This window comes from Oreochromis niloticus, linkage group LG8 (assembly GCF_001858045.2).
Source record: "Oreochromis niloticus isolate F11D_XX linkage group LG8, O_niloticus_UMD_NMBU, whole genome shotgun sequence".
Lineage (NCBI taxonomy): Eukaryota > Metazoa > Chordata > Actinopteri > Cichliformes > Cichlidae > Oreochromis > Oreochromis niloticus.
The window spans coordinates 5,185,806-5,208,273 of record NC_031973.2 but is presented as its reverse complement, the minus strand read 5'-3'; the positions used below and the strand labels follow the sequence as shown (position 1 = coordinate 5,208,273).

At 45.4% G+C, this 22,468-nt stretch overlaps 1 protein-coding gene across 3 annotated transcripts in view; it reads left to right on the top strand.

The window, feature by feature from the left end:
• srcap (Snf2-related CREBBP activator protein) overlaps window positions 1-22,461 on the top strand; it is a 36,712-nt gene extending 14,251 nt beyond the window's left edge. For 2 of the 3 annotated variants that reach the window (XM_025909993.1, XM_005453744.4), the window contains 25 exons: window positions 817-910; window positions 1,047-1,136; window positions 1,392-1,565; window positions 1,720-1,943; window positions 2,063-2,240; window positions 2,343-2,479; window positions 4,312-4,481; window positions 5,708-6,037; window positions 6,196-6,382; window positions 6,476-6,645; window positions 6,817-6,968; window positions 7,053-7,265; window positions 7,731-7,895; window positions 8,489-8,644; window positions 8,738-9,070; window positions 9,378-9,541; window positions 10,833-11,146; window positions 11,229-11,431; window positions 11,947-12,116; window positions 12,241-12,437; window positions 13,070-13,184; window positions 13,639-13,764; window positions 15,212-15,388; window positions 15,503-15,586; window positions 16,069-22,461. In XM_025909993.1, the coding sequence (XP_025765778.1) occupies window positions 817-910; window positions 1,047-1,136; window positions 1,392-1,565; window positions 1,720-1,943; window positions 2,063-2,240; window positions 2,343-2,479; window positions 4,312-4,481; window positions 5,708-6,037; window positions 6,196-6,382; window positions 6,476-6,645; window positions 6,817-6,968; window positions 7,053-7,265; window positions 7,731-7,895; window positions 8,489-8,644; window positions 8,738-9,070; window positions 9,378-9,541; window positions 10,833-11,146; window positions 11,229-11,431; window positions 11,947-12,116; window positions 12,241-12,437; window positions 13,070-13,184; window positions 13,639-13,764; window positions 15,212-15,388; window positions 15,503-15,586; window positions 16,069-20,916 (9,171 nt within the window). In that variant the 3' untranslated portion in view covers window positions 20,917-22,461. The remainder of the gene's footprint in view (window positions 1-816; window positions 911-1,046; window positions 1,137-1,391; window positions 1,566-1,719; window positions 1,944-2,062; window positions 2,241-2,342; window positions 2,480-4,311; window positions 4,482-5,707; window positions 6,038-6,195; window positions 6,383-6,475; window positions 6,646-6,816; window positions 6,969-7,052; window positions 7,266-7,730; window positions 7,896-8,488; window positions 8,645-8,737; window positions 9,071-9,377; window positions 9,542-10,832; window positions 11,147-11,228; window positions 11,432-11,946; window positions 12,117-12,240; window positions 12,438-13,069; window positions 13,185-13,638; window positions 13,765-15,211; window positions 15,389-15,502; window positions 15,587-16,068) is intronic. The other variant, XM_025909994.1, reaches the window with a different exon arrangement.
• The last annotated feature ends 7 nt before the right edge of the window (window positions 22,462-22,468 follow it).

Genomic DNA, 22,468 nt, shown 5'->3' with positions numbered 1-22,468 from the left:
TCAAGGCGTCCAGTTACACTACCTGAGTTTCTGCTGTTGTTTAAAGACCTGCTGCTTTTATTCTGAGCTGCATCTCATAGTTGAATCTAAAGAGTCATTAAATAAGAAAAAAAGGTAACGGTTAAGATTCAGTGTTTCTCACGTGGGTGATTAATGCAGGTGGACAGCCTCCTCTGTCTTATTTTGAAAGTTCCTGTCCCGTTTTTCCAGACATCCTTAAATTCCACTGTCTTGGAATACAGCTGCCAGCAGTAGTCCTCCTCCTGCTCCGCTGAGTACCTGCAGCAGGTGGAGAGGAGGTTCAAGGACTACGGTTACCTGCTGCAGTCTGAGACTTTGGACTTGGAATATTTGGGGGAGAGCAGCTGATCATATTGCTCACTTACGTGTCACAAACTGCTTGGCCAGTTCAGTATTTTTAGAAAGGAAACATGTGAATTAAATGATTTAATTCATTTAAGAAAGATTCGAAACAGTTGGTAAACACTGACATTATCACCCACATAAACAAGCTGCTGAGCTGTAGCTGTGCATTTGATGTAACAGTAATGTGTTGTATAATTATTCACCTTCATTTTCACTTCAAATTAATTCCAGATGCCGTCATCTCACTGAGGACTTGTTGAGCTTTAGTATTTGTTTTTATAACTCATTACAACTCTAATTATGGGATGATTATACCTGAGTAAACACGCTGACACCCCTGTTAAAACGACGTTAGCTGATAATGTGCAAAAGCTGAAGAAAAGCACATGTTTTTAATACTGACCACAGATGTTTCCATTTCATGTATCACTGAATCACGGTGTTACGCAGGACCAGGGCTCGGACGAAGAATGCTCTGATGAAACGTCTTCATCAGAGGCGGGGGAGGAAGAAGACGGGGAATTCACTGCCAACGAAGAGGATGGTGAGATTGCTCCCAATATAACCTCCATAAAAACAGAATGAGACCTTTTTACTGGATTTTTTTTCTGCTCATTTTTTGTTTATCCAAGTTCATTTTTAATTGTCAAGAATTTGTTTTTCTTCCTCTGTGTTCACAGCTGAGGATGAGGAGGACACGATAGCAGCTCAGGAGAAGGTGGAAGGAAATGTAGATCATGCAGAGGAACTGGATGATTTAGCCAAAGAGGGTGAGGGCTTTATTTTCTACTGGAAGTGGTGCTAATTCATTGCATTGACCTGAGGTTTTATGAAGTGTTTGAAGAGCTTTCTGTCTTTTTAAAGAGGAAAGCAAGCTTGATGACACCTCTGCATTGCTGCTCTCTTTCTGCCTTTTTTAAAATTCTGTACATATGAATGAAATTTCATTCATTACTAGCTGCTCCCTGGTCTTAAAATAAGAGGCTGCAGACCGGATCCTTGACGTGTCTCTGCTTCCCTTCCAGGCGATATGAGCGTGGAGGAGTTGCTGGAGAAGTACAAAGGAGCGTATGCCTCAGACTTTGAGGTCCCGTCTACTTCTGGCTCTAAAGCGAGCTCTGATTCGGAGGTGTCTGGGGATGAGGAGGTGGAGACTGAAGAAGATGAGAGTGATGTGGAAAGTAACACTTCTTCCTCAGGTATTAAACTGCTCATAAAGACCCAAAATAAACTGTTTATCTCCCTCCACTCTGAGTGGAAGTTTTCAGAAAATGTTTTACATCTGTTTCAAGTTTGTTTTGCTGCTTTAATTTATTATTAATTCACTAATTATTTCAAATGTTCTCCTTTCAGATTCACCAGGCGACAGTGCTGAAGATGAGGAGAGTGAGAAGGATGAGGAAGAGAGTGAGGAGGAAGACGAAGAGGAGTGTGGAGATGAGGGGATGGAGGTTTTGCTGAAGGAGGGAGACAGCAGCCCATCTTCCTCTGGCTCACGGCCAAAGAAGGAGATCAGTCACATTGCTGCTACTGCAGAGAGCCTGCAGCCTAAAGGCTACACTTTAGCTACCACAAAGGTCAGTCTTTAAATATTAAAAATATATATTTCAGTCATTTTATCAGATGGAGAAAAGTGTAGATTAAACTTTTCTGTAGATCTGGGTCACAGTTGTTTCATCTTTCTCTACAACTTAAGGTCAAGACCCCCATCCCATTTCTGCTTCACGGCACATTACGAGAGTACCAGCACATTGGACTCGACTGGTTGGTCACCATGTATGAGAAAAAGCTAAATGGCATTTTGGCTGATGAGATGGGCCTCGGCAAGACCATCCAGACTATCGCTCTGCTGGCTCACCTCGCCTGTGAGAAAGGTAACAGACTGGGTCTTCTTATATGTACCGAGTTACGAAACTTTGGTTATTGGAGTGTTATTTGTGATTAATACACTGTCCTGTTTCATTTGGTGTTATTAGGTAACTGGGGCCCTCACCTCATCATCGTCCCCACCAGCGTAATGTTAAACTGGGAGATGGAGCTGAAGCGCTGGTGTCCAGGGTTTAAAATCCTTACGTATTTTGGCAGTCAAAAGGAGAGAAAGCTAAAGAGACAGGTACTCAGTTTGCTGGTTCTGCAGGCGGCTCATTTTCCTTTGTTAGACGAGTGTGATGTGCTGCTTTGTCTGCTCTCATTTACTTTTAGTCTGTCCCTCCTGGCTTTACCGCTGCCATCTGTGATATACTGCAGATTGTTCTTGTCAGTCTTTAACTCCCTGCGTTACTTATCTGCTGAATCGTCTCTTTTATCAATTGTTTGTTTTTAGTTTGCCTGCTCCTTGACTTACTCTTAATCCTTTTGTTTCTCCTTACATGCTTCTGTCTTAATTTTGACTGTGGCTTATTTACAGTGATGTAGATTAGTGTGTATCCCAGGAAAACAGAGGCACTAATCCAACTTTTTTTTTTCTTTTTGAAGTTTGGATATCTGAGGTTTCGGCTGATACAAGCACTGATCAGTCTTACATTAATAAGCTGGGTTTCTCTTTGTGAGAAAGAGATTTGGCAGTCGCTCTTTTATGTGAAAGACAACATTATGCTTGCCTCAGTCAGGTTTCAGAGCAGCCAAAGCATGAAAAACAACCCAGCGCAGGTGTAGGCAACTCCAAGCCTCGAGTGCCGGTGTCCTACAGGTTTTAGATCTAACCCTGTGTCAACACACCTGAATCAAATGATTAGTTCATTACCAGGCCTCTGGAGAACTTCAAGAGATGTTGGGGAGGTCATTTAGCCATTTGAATCAGCTGTGTTGGATCAAGGACACATCTAAAACCTGCAGGACACCAGCACTCGAGGCCTGGAGTTGCTTACGCCTGACCTAGCGCAATAAAGTACATTTTTAAATCAACCAAAATCTTTCTAAAATCCATTAAGTTTAATGAGGAAATCCAACAGAAAATTCTGGGATTCCTAACTTTATCAAACAAAATGTAATAAATTAAAATGTCCAGTAATCTAAATTTACTGGAGTGGTTTTAATTAGTAAAATAATCCAGGGTGGGACCATTAGTACCATGGCCCTCCTAAAATCCAAAGACAGACACGCTAATTGTTGATTGTTGATTCTAAATTGGTCGTAGATGAGGATGTAAGCATAAATGTCCTGTCATAGACTGCTGACCTGTTCAGGTTTTTCTCTACTGCAGCAGATTTAGGCCCCCAAGTTTGATAAGTGGTTAAGATGATGCGTGGAAGTATGGGATAAATAAACTAAAAATCAAAAGACTGTTTATTTTATCCACCTAATTTATTTACATTCTTTAGTTTAGCTTCAACAGTTTGTCTTCATTTTTGATACAAGCCACAACACAAATGTTTCAGTGATTGTTTAAATTTCAGGAGTGCAGACACTGCAGCAGTTTGTCAATTAGTTTCTTGTTCACACTTCTTCCTTTTCCTTTTTAGCACTAAGACTGGGGTATTTATTTATATTTGCCTATATTTAGGGGTAGACTACAGCGAGGCACAAGTTTAAATGCTTACTGGTTACTGTGTTGATGCCAATACGTCACCCGTAACTGCAACACAAGAGACGTTACTGCATATTGTTGTCATTTAGAGTCTGTGCACCTCCTGCCAGAGCAACACCAAGATTGTATTAATCAAGTTAACGACAACTGGTTATGCTAACTTAAAATAAAGAACTAAAAGCTTCCCAACAAGTGTTAAACCTAACATCATACACTGGGGTCTTCTGGTATTTTCAGTTCCATAACTTTATACAGTTATGGATTGATTTGTTTAACTTTTCCCACCGATATGATTCCTGTCTCGGATTGACGCGTTCCTAATTTCCAGCAACTGCTGACATGTTTGACAGATACTGTATAAATCGGAAAACTGAGTGCTGGAAAATAATAAGCCACTCTGTTACACTTTCTCTTCTTAGGGCTGGACAAAGCCAAACGCTTTCCACGTTTGCATCACTTCTTACAAGCTGGTGCTGCAGGATCACCAGGCCTTCAGGCGAAAGTCTTGGCGCTATCTGATCCTCGATGAGGCCCAGAACATCAAGAACTTCAAGTCCCAGCGCTGGCAGAGTCTGCTGAACTTCAACAGGTCAGTGGAGACTGTTCGTGTATGTGGGCCCACATCAGAGAGTGAAATCTGAGGCTCAGTGGATGAGGCATGCCCTCTGGGTTTTTTACACTAAATTTCAAAGTTGTTTTTTTAACCCCCCCCCCAAAAATCAATTTTTTGCATTTTAATGAAAAAAAAAAAAGATTTATAGATATATTTTGGGGGTATTTAGACTCATGGACAGCAAACATGAATATTTGTATGTACAACTTGTGATTCTTATTGAAGAAAATCATCCTCCTTTCTCTATAATGCTTTCAAAGACATGGCGTCACTCAGTACCATTTGACTTTGAATGTATTTGAAATGCACTGAACTGTTAATCTACAGGCCACAGCTGTGTGTAAATATCTTCACATTTAAAAGTGTTTGTTCTTTTCAAAATGATTGTCATCATTTGGCTGGTGGCCGGGGCCAGCTGGTGGTAATTTCTCACTGTTGTGTGGCGATCCAAAGCGCACTGGAGCCTGGCGCTTGTGCACATGAATAGATGCACGCTCTGAGAATGCACACCTTTATACAGGCTGGAGCAATTCGCTCCGATGATACATCAAGATTACAACATCATCAGTATGAGGCTGTTTCACAGTACCGACCGAATAGAGAAATACTTGCACAGCATATAAAAAATGATCAGTTAGAAGTTTGAGAGTGCCTCTCATGTTCAGCATCAAAATGTTGGTTTGTGAGCTTTAAAGCAAATAAAGATGTGCTGCAAGATGCACACTTCAGCGTGGATTGTGCACTAAAAGCTTTTTAAAAATAATCTATAATCTAAATTGATACTCAGCCCCAGTGAGATGAGCGTAGCCATGCCGACGGTGTAACCGCCAAAAATAATTTCTACATGAACCTCGGGATTTCCCAGCAGGACGTGGTGTTATTTACTTCACCTGTCAGTGGCTTTAATGCTGTGACATATTTGGGTTTTAAAAAGAGATTGAATTTATGATTTAGATTATTCCAGCAGACAGAAACACGACTCCAAATAAATGGTTATGTTGTTCTCGTTTGATGGATGCTATAAACTCTTCATGGGGTGATGATTGCATTCTCAGCTTGCTGCACCCATGTGGCTAAAAATGAGTTAAAGCATGTTTGATGTCTTTAGCAGCTGAAAACTCTTTTCCTCTCCGTACTCACCTGAAGCTTGAATGATATGACTTTTTTATTTACATCTCTCCTCGTGTCTGTGCTGATCATAGCCACCGGCGACTGCTGCTGACGGGAACCCCTCTACAGAACAGCCTGATGGAGCTCTGGTCCCTCATGCATTTCCTCATGCCCCACGTCTTCCAGTCCCACCGCGAGTTCAAAGAGTGGTTCTCCAACCCGCTGACGGGAATGATCGAGGGCAGTCAGGAGTACAACGAAGGCCTGGTGAAGAGGCTTCACAAGGTGCTGAGGCCGTTCCTGCTCAGGAGGATCAAGGCTGACGTGGAGAAGCAGATGCCCAAGAAATACGAGCATGTGGTGCGCTGCCGCCTGTCCAAGAGACAGCGATTCCTCTACGATGACTTCATGGCGCAGGCATCGTAAGTTACTGACTCAGCAGGAGGAATTCAAAGTTAATGTAAATTTAGTTTGTGCTTTGAAACGTAGTCACCAAAAGAAGGTGAGAAGTATGTAATTGAAACTTGAAACTGAAAAAAAAAATGTAATTGAATTTGACCCTCAACCATCTGATTCACAGGACCAGGGAAACGCTGGCCAGTGGTCACTTCATGTCTGTGATTAACATCCTCATGCAGCTTCGCAAAGTGTGCAACCATCCCAACCTTTTTGACCCTCGACCCATCCAATCTCCCTTCATCATGCAACCCATTATTTTCCATACAGCCTCTCTGGTGCAGGACGGCCTGGAGGTCTCTCCTTTGAAGGTAAGCCTGAAAACAAAAAGCTTTCATTTGTTCAGAAAGTTGAGCCTGATGGCGTGATTTTCAATCGATTCTAACTTGCTTTTGCATTCTCAGCGCTGCGACGTTTCCATGTTTGACCTTATTGGTTTGGAGAGCCGCGTGTCCCGTTACCAGGCAGATGTCTTCCTGCCACGCTACAAGGTCAGCCGCCAACTAATCCAGGAGATCATGGAGTCCCCCGAACCTCCTCCAAGGCCTAAACCAGTCCGCATGAAAGTCAACAGGTAAAGGGGGAAAAAAAAGAAAAGAAAAATGCAGATTTGGATACTTGCAAATTTACATGTATTTTGGTTTTCTACATTACCTGTGTTACCATACCTGTGACATTTATTACATGATATAATTATTGTACATAAGTGCAGTAGTTCCCATACTTTACGTGTGTCCTCTTTCAGAATGTTCCAGCCACCTCCTAAAGGTGATAATCGACCAGTTCTCCTGATGAACAAACCTACCTGCTCCGTCCCCCCTGCAGCACAGACCCCCAAACCACCTCCAGTCACTGAAGTCACCTCAGCTCCTGCACCCGCTCCTGTAGTTCAGCAGGGTAAGCAAAAAGGAATGAAACACCCTTAAAAAGGTGGAACATAAATTTTGCACGTTTCTCTAATGCATTTTTGTTAAATTTCAGTGGTCTGTTCAATCGCACCCACTCCTCCTCGCCCGTCTCTTCATCCTACCGCTCAAACTGCGGTGAGGTCCAATGCTCCAAAACCGATGCTGACTGTACGGCCTCCCACTGCTCCCTGCACAGCCGCTATCCCAGCTCAGCCGAGTCCAAACCCCAGCAATGTCATGCCCCAGAGGGTCCTGCTTAGTCCAGATATGCAAGCTAGGTTGCCTTGTAAGTACATTTATTTCAGAGCAGATAAGCTGTGATGTTGTTGAAGTATTATCTCATTAAAACTATGAGCCTGGGGACAGTTTCATGAGCTCCTATTCAAAATGTAAAAGTCTCGTCCAATTCTTTCTGTAGATGAGGGATATTTTGAGTGTTTCTTAAGGTGCAGGTGAAAAATAAAGATGGCAGTGCTTAGAAAATCTCAAACACACTTTGCAACTTCTAAATTCTGGATCAACCATTAACACACAAGAAAGGGATTAGTCTACTTTTAGTTACATGAGTCTGTGTGTTCTGTTATTTTTTTGGCCATTCAGTAAGAAAACAAAAGGTATTTTGGGGGATTTTTACTAACTAAATGCAGTACAGGGGTCTGCCCTCTGTCATTCATTCATAATTAAATTAATTTGTGGTAAAGTGAATGAATTATTATTTCTTACCTACATGTCTCTTATTTTTCTTCCTAAGCTGGGGAGGTAGTAAGTATAGCCCAGCTGGCTTCTCTGGCAGGTCGGCCTGTGTCGTCGTGTCAAGGAAGCAAACCCGTCACCTTCCAGCTTCAGGGCAACAAGCTGACTCTGTCTGGGGCACAGATCCACCAAGTTCCAGCAGCTTCCTCACGCCCAGTTCAAGGTTGGTGTCTCCCACTAACTGTGGGGTTTCTAGTTTGCACCGATCAGATTTTATGGTTAGAAAAGGTGTAATATATATGTCATATTGCTGTTTGGGATAGGGGGCTGCTCAAAACAAGTTATATTATCATTTTTACCTACATTTTGATGCCAGGATTACTTCTGAGTCAAAACATTCTGTGCATGTTAATTAACAAGAAAACTTGGGTGCATCATGTAAATGTGCTAAATTTAGCCATACAGGCCCCGGAAGTTTGATAGCATTTATCTATTGTGGTTATAGTTTAAATGGGACCAGGATATCCTTTGACCTCATTTTTATCTGATTTGAAATCAGACTAAAGGTTAAAGATATTATATGTTTTTGGATTTTTGCAGAATCCCACTGTAGCTGGACTGCTTTATATTCAGTTATGCCAAAGTCTTTTAATCCTTCAATCAGAAGATAATCCACATTTGTCTGCTTCATTTAACTGATGACTGTTATTCTCCCGTAATTGTGATTGATTTCTTATTTACATAAATCCCATCCCGTCCCATAATTAGGGAGTAATTAAAGTCCTTATAAGAGTCTGATTCACTGTCACTCTACAGGTAATGTGATAAACCTGGTCCCTGGTGGCGTGCAGCATCACCTCATCAGCCAAGCTGCACAGGTGGCTGTCCAGAGTACAGTCAGCACACACCCTGCAAACAACCCCTCTGCTGCCCCCCCTGCTAATCGCCTGCCACACAACACCACCTCTCAAGGTGTTAAATCCTTCTCCCTCCTCCTTTTATTTTAAATATGAGACTTCCTGCTGGATATGTGTAACCCATATTTCTATATTTAATGTTTTTCAGTGTCCTCAACAATGGTGAGCAGCCCTGGGGTCGTGAAGATCGTTGTGCGTCAGTCAACAGGCAAGGAGGGCGGGCCTGTGCCCACCCTGGCTGTGGCCCCTTCCCCTCGTGTTGCTCCCCAGGCATCCCCTTCCCTGCACACACACGCCAACACGACCCCCATCAGGAACACCGCTCCACTGCAAATTGCCCAGCGCACCCCTGGTCCTGCTACCGCCCACTACACCATAGCTCCTCCCAGAAACCCTAGCTCAGCCCTGAACCAGCCCCAACCCCCTCGACCTGTCCTCAAAGTAGTGCAGCCTCCTCCTCCATCGAGCACAGAACAGCCAGGTGAGAGAACGGGCTTGAGCTGTTATTCTCACTGAGCTGAAATTCATGAAGATTGCATGACAAACCGAGCTGGGTCCAGTTTTTAAGCTTTATTTCTTCTTTCCCCTAACAACCTGCAAGTTAATAAAATTTTATGTATAATGAAACATACATGCAAGAAGGTATTTTTAAGTAATGGAAATAATTGGATTCTAAATCGAATAACACAGAGATGCAAAAGAAGAAGAAATAAAACTGAAACTGACTTTAAAGCAAATCCATATTGAGTTTTTTACGGGAGGCCGTTTTCTCTTCTGTCTTTCTGCAGCTCCAGCTCAGGTGAGCACCTCTTCTTCTGCTCCAAAGACCTCAGCAACACCGCGGGAAAGTAGCAGCAGCAGTCAGACAGCAGTTAGCACTAAGTCAAAGTCCAAAGCCTTCCCTCCACCCAGGAAGGTGCCTCGTCCCGCTCCTCGCTCGCCTTTCTACATGGTAAGCAGTTTGTCCCTTTGGACTTCACCTGTTATATATTTAAAGCATCTGCAATCATTTTTTGAGGTGTTACCCAATACTTCTTCACCTAGTTAAAATAAATGCCCCCCTGTACTGAGACAATCTAATGTCCTGTTATTTTGGAACCATGCATCAGAGCTATGGAGACATGAACTGGGATGTTTCTAAACTGAAAAGATGCATGAAACATCAGTTAAAAAAAACAAACAAACAAACCTTATGTGTGCCAAATCTCAGAGTGATGGAGCTGTAAAGACAAGTTTGATCATAGCATTCAGTCAGCGGGGCTCCGCTCACTAAAATTAAACTACATGATCAAAGAGGTTTCACTGTTACGCACAGGTATGGATTTGACATGTTCCGGCTTGTGATACTGGCTCCGTGAGACTTTTAGAAAAGCTTCCACAAAGAAAATTAAAGGTTCATTATTTTGCTTTTACATCAGGATAAGTTTGTTATACTCATTCTACCGGTAGCTGTCGTAGCCAAGCTGTTCCAACAGGTTGTTGCATTGCAGTAACCGACTTGTAAAAGTGTTTGTGATCCACATAAAGACCTCAAAATGTTTAGATTAAGGCGGTATGGAAACATTAAAAACCATAATCTATCTTTAAATTTTATTGGTTAAATTGAAGCATGTCAATAAATTGTATACATCTCTGATGCCAGTTTACCAGTTTGGCAATTTTTTTTAATTGAAATTCATTCATCACCATTGGCATACAGCAATAAATGATTTGGCCTACCTTGTTTAGTAGACATGGGATGAATATCAGCTGAACAGTGACCACTATCAGGGATTGGGTTACTCAGGATTTTGGCCCTGTTATAAATTTACTACAATAAACTGGTTTTATAGAATAAAATGTCAGGCTCAATAAAACTGGATTTAAGAAAAGCTGACAAAGTGCAGTAAAACACTAGAACAGAAAACGGATGACATTCAGCTCAGTTTCAGGTTGTAAAGTGTCGTGAGAGTACGAGGTTGAAATAAAGTGTCAGCGTTTTTCCTCTCCTGTGGTGCAGACGGTGGTCAAGTTTATCAATGAGCAATAAGTTTGTCATGTGAACTTCAAAGTTGATTTTTTTTTTTCCAGTTTATTTCCGCTGCCCCCAACTGGTTAAGGAAATCAATTACAATCATTTTTTTCTCCATTGTACATTTAAACAAGACTGAGCCTGATATACGAGCATGTTTTTCTTAAATATACTGTCAACGCTGCCCTGATTTCTGTAGCCTCCATTTACCTGTATCTCTTTACCTCAACAGTCGTGGCTTGCAGACTCTGAGAAACAGCAGCACGACAGCCGGCTGGACTTCATCTTTCGAGTCAATGAGCTCCACTGTGGAGCAAAGCCCATGTACGGTCAGGAGGTTCTGGACTTCCTGACTTTCCTGCCCGGTCATCGTCCATCACCTGCTGCCCTGAACCCTCAGGGGGAGTGGGGCCGCTCTGGCCAGAGCAGCTGTCTGTATGCACAGCAGCAAAACAAGCACGACTACTGGTTTCACAGTCACGCTGTAAGAGAGGCCATCCACAGCATCGAAGGACGGCTGGAGCTGCTGAGTGACATCATAGACCGGTACTTAGCTTAACAGTCGTTGGTTATTTGATATTAAAAAGCTTCAGCTAAGGAGAAGGAGATAACTTCTCTGTTTGTTTAGGTACACATTTGCAATTCCTCCAGTGGAGGCTCCACCCATCTCCATGCACTGCTGCCATCCTCCGCCATCTCTGAACCACAAGCAGGCAGTCTTCTCCTCCATGTTATCAGCTGAAGTCACGCCGCTCACTCGCAGCCTCCACCGCGTCCAGTCCTATATGAGGACGCAGTTCCCTGACCTGAGGCTCATACAGTACGACTGTGGTGAGTTCTCAGTGTGTTTTTTGTTTTGTTTTGCAGAAAACCATGGAGCACCTTGTGGCAATCCACACCTACATCAGATACTCCTAATCACAAAATCTGAGGTTTAAATACAAACGGTGTTGACTTGCAGTGGTGACACAAAGCAGGAAAATGCAGGACTGTCTAAGTATCCATTCTCACCTATCAGCCTTTGACAGGATGTTTGATAAGACTGTCATTTACTAAGGTGGGGGTCACCCACAGCTTAGATCCCATTCATCCCTCATCACTGACTCGATCCCAGATGCACACTGACAACAACTTTAGCAAAACTCTCGACTGTACTGCAAAATTGGCACTAAATTTTCTTGAAATAGTATTTGGTTAGTCTTTTTTTTTTTCCACCACCGGGTTTTATGCATAAAAGGCTGCTTCAAAGAGTTTGCTCCATGTGCGATTATTAAATAATTTTATGTTCCTGCAGCTTGTTTTGCTTGCTGGTGGCTCATTTTGTGTCTTCTGTCTCCTGTTTTCAGGTAAGCTTCAGACTCTCCACACTTTGCTGCGAAAGCTGAAGGCGGGAGGCCACAGGGTGCTGATCTTCACTCAGATGACTCGAATGCTGGATGTGCTGGAGCAGTTCCTCAACTACCACGGACACATCTACCTCCGTCTGGATGGCAGCACCCGGGTGGAGCAGAGACAGGTCAGCAGTGATGGTGTTTTGATAACGTAATCTTCACCTGTTCTGCTTCCAGGCAAGAACGAGAAAGCTGTGGTCTGTCTGTGATGCTCATTTCCTCTGTTTGTCTTCTGCACGCCACCACCAGGCGCTCATGGAGCGCTTCAATGCAGATCGACGCATCTTCTGCTTCATTTTGTCAACTCGCAGCGGCGGCGTCGGGGTCAATCTGACCGGGGCCGACACTGTGGTGTTCTACGACAGTGACTGGAACCCCACCATGGATGCTCAGGCTCAGGACCGATGCCACCGAATCGGCCAGACCCGCGACGTCCACATCTACAGGTGACTTTCTTTTTCCCTGCTTTTACTAAAATATAATAATCCTCATATAAAAACTTTCCCAAATCAAAACCCACTCCCTTAACTAAGATTTAAGATGCTTTGTTGTCATTATTTAGCCATATAATGAAATTCCGTGTGGTAGAATCAGTTTCTTGGTAGCTTAAAGTCAGACACAATATTATAAAACACAGACAGACATTGAATAAATAAGCATACACAATAGAGACTGAACTCACAGACAAAACACACAAAGAGAAACAAAAAGCTGAGAGCACAGAGCTGCTGCATTGAACATAAAGAAAGAAATGTCGTCAGCATCTGTTTGACACATACGAGCGTTCATCTTGTTTGACTTAAACTGATGAGCATCTCCTACGTTCTTTGCAGAATTTCAGAAGCAAAAGCAACAAAAAGAGTAGCAATAAAAAACTAAAGAGTTTAAAACGGAATTTGGAGCTCAGTAGTCTCTGAATTTAAAAAATCTGCAGAATCTGGTTAAACGCTTCACACCACCTGGTCATCACCAACCCATCTGGGTGTAGGGGGAGGTTTTATACAACCGATAATCTTTGGCCCAGTGAAAAATAGAAATGTGATTTTAAAAGACTAAATAGTTTTATGTTCCTCCTCAGGTTGATCAGTGAGCGCACGGTGGAGGAGAACATTTTGAAGAAGGCAAACCAGAAGAGGATGCTGGGAGATATGGCTATCGAAGGAGGAAACTTCACCACAGCCTTCTTTAAACAGGTATCGGGTTTACATGGGGCCTTCTTTGTAAAATAAATGCCCTTCAGTCGAGCATTTTCTCTTCTTTCTTCTTTTGTGTCTGGATAAGCTCAGTGATTCATCTGTGCATGATTAATAGTCGAAAGGCGCTCAAACATGTGGGTGGGTGCTTGGTGCATAATTGAATACAGTCACTGGTATCATGTGAAGGGATGTTTTTTCAGTGCTGGATGACAGGGCGAGACCTCATCCCCCTTTTAATTAAATTTGTTCAAACTGTCTTTTATATAAATACCACTTGTGCTTTTTTTTTTTTTTTTTTAAAGTATAATGGAGTTTCTTCTAATTGGTCTTTTTGAGTTTAGTGTGTTGATGACATTAATCAGTTCAAGTGCCTCTTGTTTTCTGTTTCATCAAGCACACATAACCCGTTCTGCCTTTGCTAAATGTGTCCGACTGTCACTTTGTTCCTCAGCAAACCATCAGAGAGCTGTTTGATGTGAATGAGGGGGAGAAGAGGGAGGCGGCGGTGGAGCTGTCGGTGCCCCAGGCTGAGGAGGAGGAAGCCGTCAACAAGCAGAGCACCACCATCCTGGAGCAGGTTAGAAACTTGGTGTAACTGGATATTTACCGCCCACCTTTTGGTGATTACCAGGAACAAAATGTACTTTTACAGCAAGTCTTACATGCAGTATAAACTGAATCAGGTTTTTGCTTAAAAAAATGATTTCCTGTTAAAGGTGATCTTCTTGTGAACTTCTGGACTGTTTCAAGGACTTTTCAAAAATTTAGCGATTCCTTTATTGACATTACTCATTGATTCAATTCTTAATCGATCGACTGGGTTCTCATTGGCTCTGTTTTGACAGCTAAGCAGGAACAAAGAAATTACATTCATTCAAATTAATTGTATACTGTGGGTCAAATGTTTGTTGAGGTATTTCCCGTCTTTGTTGTGATCAGTGTTGAAACTTTGCTCAAAAAAGTAATTATTACACAGAACACTTTTCTCAAAAGTAATGCAGTACATGACTTAATTACACCCAGGAAAATGTAATTCGTTATACTACTTGTTACATTACTTTCACTCTGCGTTCTTGGCTAGCTTAGCGTTAGCATGCTGTCTGGGCAGATTCTTTTAAAGAACCGTTGTTGCGGTTTTTTCTGTCCTGGATATGCAGGTTTCCACTTTACCGTTCATCTCGTCCTTTTGTACAATAAAAGTAAATGTTCAGATCCATGCTCTAGACTGCTTCGCTATTTTCCTCCTCTGATACACAAACTGAAATCAGCTGATTGTGCAAGAACCGGAATTGAACTACTTGGAACTGGTTTTCTACAATAACTGGTTCTCGATTCCCATCCCTAACGGCTCCCAGTTTTGTGGCTTGATCTGACACGAGAACTCCTGTCGTGTTCCTCCTCTACTTGTGCCCTGGCTGTACTTGAACTCTTGATCTCCTCCAGCGTGTCAAAGCCTTGATAATGCACATTTTCAAAAATTTTCTTGCACTGTGCTGTGTGCTGGGACGCACCACAGTTTAGATAATTTCTGCTGACATCCAGGGCTTAAAAATTAAGCCATCTGAGGCTGGCTTTGAAAGCAAGCCATCCTCATATTCATGTAAACATGTATATGAGGATGGCGATGGTGTTAAAATGCCCAAATTTACAGCAGGACTAAACCCATTTATAGACCAGTACAAAAACATTTCTGGACTCTATGGATAGTTTCATCCTTTTCCAACTCTGCAGGAGACGAAATTTAGAATAACTCCTCCATCTGGTCAGGGTGTTGTAGCTGCTATTTTTTCCCCTCCTCCAATTCCATTCACTAACCTGGACCACTGTTTGAAAAGAATACAATAGAATAACTTTGGAGATTCGACCAATTTGACTAGGCTAAGTTATTTGATTTTTAAAACCTGAACTTTATTTCACACCTTGTACGCACACATAATCCAAAAGAGTCAGGAAAAAGTTTTACTCCTGCCACATTTATCATGCTTGTGGACATTTACCTGATTATCTCCATCTGTTTGCTTCAGGCGCTGTGTCGTGCTGAGGATGAGGAGGACATAGTGGCAGCCTCTCAAGCCAAAGCAGAGCAGGTGGCCGAACTGGCGGAGTTCAACGAAAACATACCGCTGGATGACGGAGGGGAGCAGGAGGAAGTGGAGGAGCTCTCTAAAGCAGAGCAGGAAATAGCCGCACTGGTGGAGCAGGTGAGTAAAAAGGCATCGGCTATAAAAATGTATAGTATAATAAAATATTAATGCTCTGCTGAATCTTTGAATTACAGTTTGTTTAAACGCATCTTTTCCTCTGCTTGTCTTTAGCTCACTCCCATTGAACGCTACGCCATGAACTTCCTGGAAGCTTCGTTAGAAGATGTGTGCAAAGAGGAGTTGAAGCAGGCTGAGGTAAAATCACAACTTTCAACTTCAGCTTAATAATTAGTAGTAAATGGCCTGTATTTGTATAGTGCTTTACTTAGTCCCTAAGGACCCCAAAGCGCTTTACATGTTCAGTCATCCACCCATTCACACACTGGTGATAGCAAGCTACATTGTAGCCACAGCTGCCCTGGGGTGCACTGACAGAGGCGAGGCTGCCGGACACTGGCGCCACCGGGCTCTCTGACCACCACCAGTAGGCAACGGGTGACGTGTCTTGCCCAAGAACACAACGACTGAGACTGTCGGAGCTGGGGCTCGAACTGGCAACCTTCCGATTACAAGACGAACTGCCAACTCTTGAGCCACGATCACCACGATAATACTTGAAAGTAATTTAGACAATAAAGGGAAAAGCAGGAACTAGAATATATTTGATTTTGGTTTAAGTCAAACATTTTAACTTGATAAAACTTTAAAAAAAAAATCTTCTCCTCTTGTGTGCTTAGGAACAGGTGGAGGCTGCCAGGAAGGGTCTGGACCAGGCCAAGGAGGAGGGCTTGAAGCTCCACACGTCATCTGATGATGACGAGGATGACTTTTTGTCAACACCAACTTCTGTCGAACCCGCCCATCCAGCTCCAGCCCGCCGTGGTCGTAAACCCAAGGACAAGACCGCCACCTCTACGAGGACTAGCGGCCGACTCCGTGGGGCTTCGCCTGAAACTGAGCCTGAGCCCACGACTCCCAGAGAAGTGCCTGAAAGATCCCGCTCAGGTCTGAGAGGACGAGGAGCTGCCAAAGACACAGGTTCTGTGTCTACGACCCCATACCGCACAGACCACCACAAAACTTCATCATCCACCCGGGTTCAAGATTCCTCCAAATGTTCGAAAGCGTCATCTCCCGCCAGAGATCACCAGAGCGCCAAAACCAGGACTCAACCAAACCGCTCCCATCCCAGCCCAGTGCCTTCCCCTCCTACAGCCTCGCCCCCTGGTGGGAAACAGCAGTGTGCTGGGGAGACGGACAGTAAAATCTCTAAAACGGGGAGGGAGGAGAAGGAGGTGGAGAATGAGAGGAGGGCGTCTGAGTCATCGCTGGAGTCCAGCTGTCCGGCGGATCATCAGACTAAGGACGATGACAGTAAAGACTGCGCCATGTCTCCTCCCTCCACCAGCTCACGGTCGCCTCGCAAGCGGCAGTCAGCGGACGGTGAAGTGCTGCGGGGACTGGTTGAAGATTCACCATCAGCCAAAGTTCTGCGGAAGCTCCCGGGCCGGCTGGTCACAGTGGTGGAAGAGAAGGAGCCACGAAAGAGGCGGCGGCGAGGAAGTGGGACAGGAGGTGGTTGCTCTTCAGAAGAGGCAACGGCGGAGGACAGCGGTGCTGGATTTGTTGACGAGCCAAACAAAGAGGACGCATCGCCGAGCCCAGACAGCAAAACTAAAGAGACTGTTACCAAATCCCCTCTGGACCAAGACGCTACCCCAAGTCCGCCTGTGCACCCTCAGCCTGTCAGAGGCTATCCTCCATATTCCCCTCCTCATCTGTCTCCTGACATGCCAGTGCTGAGGAATCTTCCTGTGCGGCGCAGATTGGAAACCGAATCTCGTATGGCTGCTCAGATGGGAGAGCAGCATCTGGGGAGAGGACGGGGAGTGAACCAGTCCAGGAAAACGGACATGCCACCAGGCAGAGACGCTGCTTCCGCCTCTGCTGCGGAGTCCAGCGTGAACTCTCTCATGCCACCTTTGAAAAGAAAGAGGGGCCGGCCCCCTAAGACTCCCACAAGACTACCTGAACTTGACAACACATCGACCACATCCCCACATCCCATCTCGGCAATTGAGGAAGGAAACCCGCCACTGTCCCCTAAACGTAAGAGGGGTCGTCCCCGAAAGGACTCGACGACCACGCTAGAGACCGTTAATGAGAGCCAGAACTCTGATCTATCAAAAACTGATTCCAGGACAGAACTGACGATCTCAGAGACCCCGCCTCCTGCTGCTATTTTTGAAATGACTCAGTCTTCACAGTCAACCAAAGCTGATCAGACAGACACTAAAACTGAGGCTTTGGCCCCGCCTCCAAATCCAGCCTCTTCAACAAAGTCAGATGAAGTTTCCACACCCGTCTCACTTCCCACTCCACCTGCACCCCAGGTGACCTCACCGATCTCTGAGCCTGCCTCTCCCCAAGTGGTTGCTTCAGCTCCAGCTCCATGTCCAGCCCCAGCACCAGTCCTCTCTTCTTCCACGTATACCTCCACCCCCGTCAGCAACACAGCTTCGTCACCACCTGTCAGCGATGTCTCACCTCCTCCTCCAGGTGTTAAACCAACACCTGTGGTTTCCACAGTTTCAGAGGCTGCTGTTCAACCAGCTGTGGAGGCAACCACCACCACAACCACACCAATTACACACTCCACTCCACCCACTACGTCATCTTCCAAAGCTGTTAAAGACCCCACCCCAACACTCACAACAGCTGCTACCACAGTGTCTGTAACAGTTAGTATTACACCACAAGTCACCACTGCAGTGACATCACCTCCAACTGCTTCTCTTGTGAAGGACTTGCCACAAGCCTCTCTAGCCTCCACCCCCTCCAGTCATCCTGTATCTAGTCTGGATACAGCTTCGCCCAAGCAGACCTCTCAAGCTACAGCTTCGCCCAAGCAGACCTCTCAAGCTACAGCTTCACCCAAGCAGGTCCCTCCAACTACAGCTTCCCCCAAACAGACCTCCCCAGCTCCATCTTTACCCAAGCAGAGCCTTCAAGCTACAGCTTCCCCCAAGCAGACCTCTCCAGCTACAGCTTTGCCTAAACAGGCCCCTGTAGCTCCACCTTCCCCCAAGCAGACCTCCCCAGCTCCACCTTCGCCCAAGCAGACCTCCCCAGCTCCACCTTCGCCCAAGCAGACCTCCCCAGCTCCAGCTACAACTGTGACAGCTCCAGTAAAAACAGCACAAACCAGTATGTTAGACTCAATCCAGAACGTGTCTGACAAGACTTCTACATCACCACCAGTCAAAACAGTGGCACCATCTTCTGGTAATACAGCTCCACCTTCCCCTCCAGCCAAAGCGAAGACAATTGAGACTGCTAACAAAAGCCCGACCGAACAAGCATCACCAACTGCAGAGGTTCAGGAACATGTAGAGCCCGAAAAGCCTTCAGCATCAAGTCCAGTCTGCACACCTCCTCCAACTACACCATCCACAAGTGCTGCTACACCTGCAGAGGCAAAGAAGGCTTCAGCAGCTTCATCAACCCCAGCAGGAGTAACAACACCTTCAACTGCAGCACCCTCCGAAGTCCTCACTTCTTCTTCTTCTGCTCCTCCCAAAACTGCAGAAAAGACTGACAAGACAACACCTCCGGTAACAGCTACAACACCAGCATCACTGTCTGTCACCATAGCTACACCATCACCAGAAAAGTCTACTTCCCTAGGGTCAACAACCACAACCATCACCCCTGCGTCAGTAGCTACAGTCACAGCATCCACAACCAAAACAGCTCCACCCGTGTCCACTACACAAACCTCTGCAGTCACTTCCTCTCAGCTACAAACTTCTTCATCCACAAGTGTTCCTGCACCATCTCAGACCGAGGAAGCCACACCTGCTCCCATATCCGCTCCCTCATCCACTCCCCTCGTTGCACCATCTTTAGAGCCATCAACAGAGAAAGAGTCAGCTTCTAAAAGCGACCAAGAAGAGGTGACAGAAATGGAAACGGATCCTGTGGAGGCTGAAGCTGCGATGAGTAAGGAAGACGACGACAAAAAGTCAGACATTAGCCAGTCTCAGCCTAAAAGAAGAAAGGTGGAGAGTTCCTCTGAGACCAAAGAGTCAGGAAGTCCCCAAGGAGTGGGACGAGAAACAAAAGCCACAACCCCCACTCCGAAAGATGAAGCTAACCCTCGGGAAGAAGAGAAAACTACTGAGGATCAGAAACCTGCCAAACAGAAAAGGTCACTTAGTCGCCAGAGTAGCCAGGAGTCTGCTCGCTCTTCTTCGCCATCGTCTGGGTGCTCTACCTCCACCCTCACCCGCCATGCTCACCACAAGAGGACCTACGAGAACCGACATCCTACCAAGAAGAGGCGAGTGGATCCTACATCAGAGGCAGGGAAGGAGGACAAGGAGGAACAAGGCGAGGAGGAGGAGAAGATAGAAGGGGATAGTGAGACAGACCTTCCCACCACTGCCTCTCGAAGGAGGCGCTCCAGATCTCCTTCCTCTTCCTCCTCCGACTCTGACAGCAGCGACAGCAGGAAGGAGCACCGGCTCACTCGCTCAGCAAAACGCAGGCTCCAAGATCAGGAGAAGGAAAAGTGCACCAAGGACAGAAAGGGAGCCAAACCAGCACGCAGCTCAGACAGAAACACGTCAAACAATGCCAACGCGTCCACGGGAGGAGAGTCGGGCAGCGATACTTCCTCTGTTAGGATCACCAGGAAGTCTGCGGGATCACAGCCGCCACAGGACACTAAAACGCTGTCCAACAGCACGTCCTCGCTGCCTCCTGAGCCAGAGGTTCTAGGGAAAAGGTGCTCAGCACTCAATGCAGCAGCCAAGCTTTTAGCTATGAAAGGCAGGGTGGACACCCCGGGCCACACCCCTCGGAAAGACTCCACCCCTAAAGCTCCTGCGACTTCCACCACTGCCCCTTCGGACAAAAACCAAAAGCCTAAAAGTAAAAGTGTGCCAGCCTCTCCTCAGAGCAACTCTGTGACCAACAACAAAAGCAGCAAACCTTCAACACCCAATCAGCCGAGCCGATCTACATCACGCTCCACCAGACAGTGCCCTGGCTCTCTGGTTCCACCCTTAGAGGTGGAGTATAAGAGGCCTAAACCAGAGGAGAAAGAGAGAGGGAGCAGGAAGTCCTCGAGGAGCAAGGAAGGCGAGGGAGAGACGCGATCGTCGTCACGGGGCCACAGCGCCTGCAGCAGCATGAGCAGCGACGGCGAGGGCGACTGCGGCGGACGCAGCAGCAGAAGCCGCAGCAGCAGCAACAGCAGCCAGCGCACCCTCAGCTCCCAGAACACGGAGCACCGAGGTTCCCGCTCCCGTGCCACTTCCTCCGGCAGCGAACGGGAGAGGGAACGCAGCCCTGAGCGGGCAAAGAGCCGTGACAAAAAGGAGAAGCAACAGCGAGAGAGTCGCAAGGATGGCAGGAGGTCCCAGAAGCTCTCGCAGGATGTGACCAGCAGCTCGGGAACCGAGGGGTCAACGCCAGACAGGGTGCTACGGAGTGTTGCTGCACTCGCTGCGGTGCAGGCCCGGTCACCGGCTGCAAGCACCCGCTCCTCCTCGAGCCAACAGCGTCACAATAAGACATGATTGGAGTGCCAAAGGGGGGAATTAAAAACAAAAACAAAAAACAGAAGCGAGGGCGTGGCAGAGCGTGATACGAGAGCATGGCGTGATCTCCAAGGTTGCTGCTTTGTCTGCACTCTGAGGAAAAACAAGAGCAAACTGAGTGCTGCACAAGCCAGGGACCTCCCCGCCTCTCGGGCCCTCTCCCTTTCTAGTCGGGGCGCGCCAGCTCTGCTTTTCAGCACTGGGGGAAGGCTCAGGGACGCTGGACTGACGGTAAACAGGTGGCGCCGGTGTCGAGCGTCCAGATATGTGGACATGCCGTGGATAAAACTCACCACTTGGACTCAGAGGGGGTGGGGCGTGGGTGGGACAAAAGGTGCAAGTTGTTAGTTCACATTATGTACTGTAATCATTAAAAGACTGGAACACTCAGATGCTCTGTTAAGACGGGGTTAAACGGCGCCCTCTGCTGGGGTTACACATGAAAAGTAATTTGTGTGACATTTAAAAGTCTCGAGTGAGCGGTTGTATTGTAAGTTGAAGGTTTTAGAAAGTTTGGTTTTGAGATTTTCTGTCCTGACTATTGTTTCTCTGTAGTCAGTTGATAAGTTATGCATATTTTATTATTTCTTCCAGGTTATTAGGAAGAGAACAGATCTGTCAATGTGATCTTTGCTGCACTATGCTGGAGCTCGTCTTTTTGCTTGGCCCCTCCTCTCCCCCTCTTTGTTCATTTTTTATTTTTTTTCCATGTCACTTTCTGTTCATCGGATTCGAAAATCCAGCCTTGCATTTCTCTTTTGCACATCTTTAATAACGTGGCCCTCGGCTTTTTTCAGTACACTGTGGTGTTGTGATGCGTTTGTTCAACAACTGAAGTCGATTAATTGGTTCCTGGTACCTGACGATGTTTGTCTCCAGTTTGGAAAATGAGTCACACCACAAAATCCAGCTTTCACTCCCCCAAAACGTCCTAAAGGCAGTTTAAAAAATTACTTGTCACAAAAAGCCAAGTAAATGTCGAGAACTGAATTTAAGAGGGCCTCTGTGGCCAAATGGTTTTGAACCTCAGATTGCCTTGTGAAGCACCTGAAGCAGGGGTGTTAAATTTCTCTTATTCAGTTATTAAAAAACAAATTAATCCAAAAAATGATGTGGGGAAAAATCCAACCCTTACATGAAACATGAAAGGAAAAACACCCGGAGCATCAGTGCTACCGAATTAATGTTTTATTTTTCATCTGAACTTTTTTTTTTTTTTTCTTGTCTCTCTCACATCATCGATTTTGGTTCATGTTTAAAAAAAAAAAAAAGAAAAAAAAGTATACTTGGACAAAATAAAAAAAAAGTGAATAAAATTACTGGTACAGTTTGAGATGACTGTAAATTGTCGAATTACTTTTGAACAAAGGTGATATCTGGTGTGGGGGGCGGGGGGGTAGTTTATGGTGATGGTCTTACTTTGATTTCTGTCTCTTTTTGTTGCATTCCTTTGATCCTTGTAATTCCACATTGTTTTACTTGAAAATTATGGCAATTACAGTTGAATAAAAAGACCAAAAGTTAGTTGAAT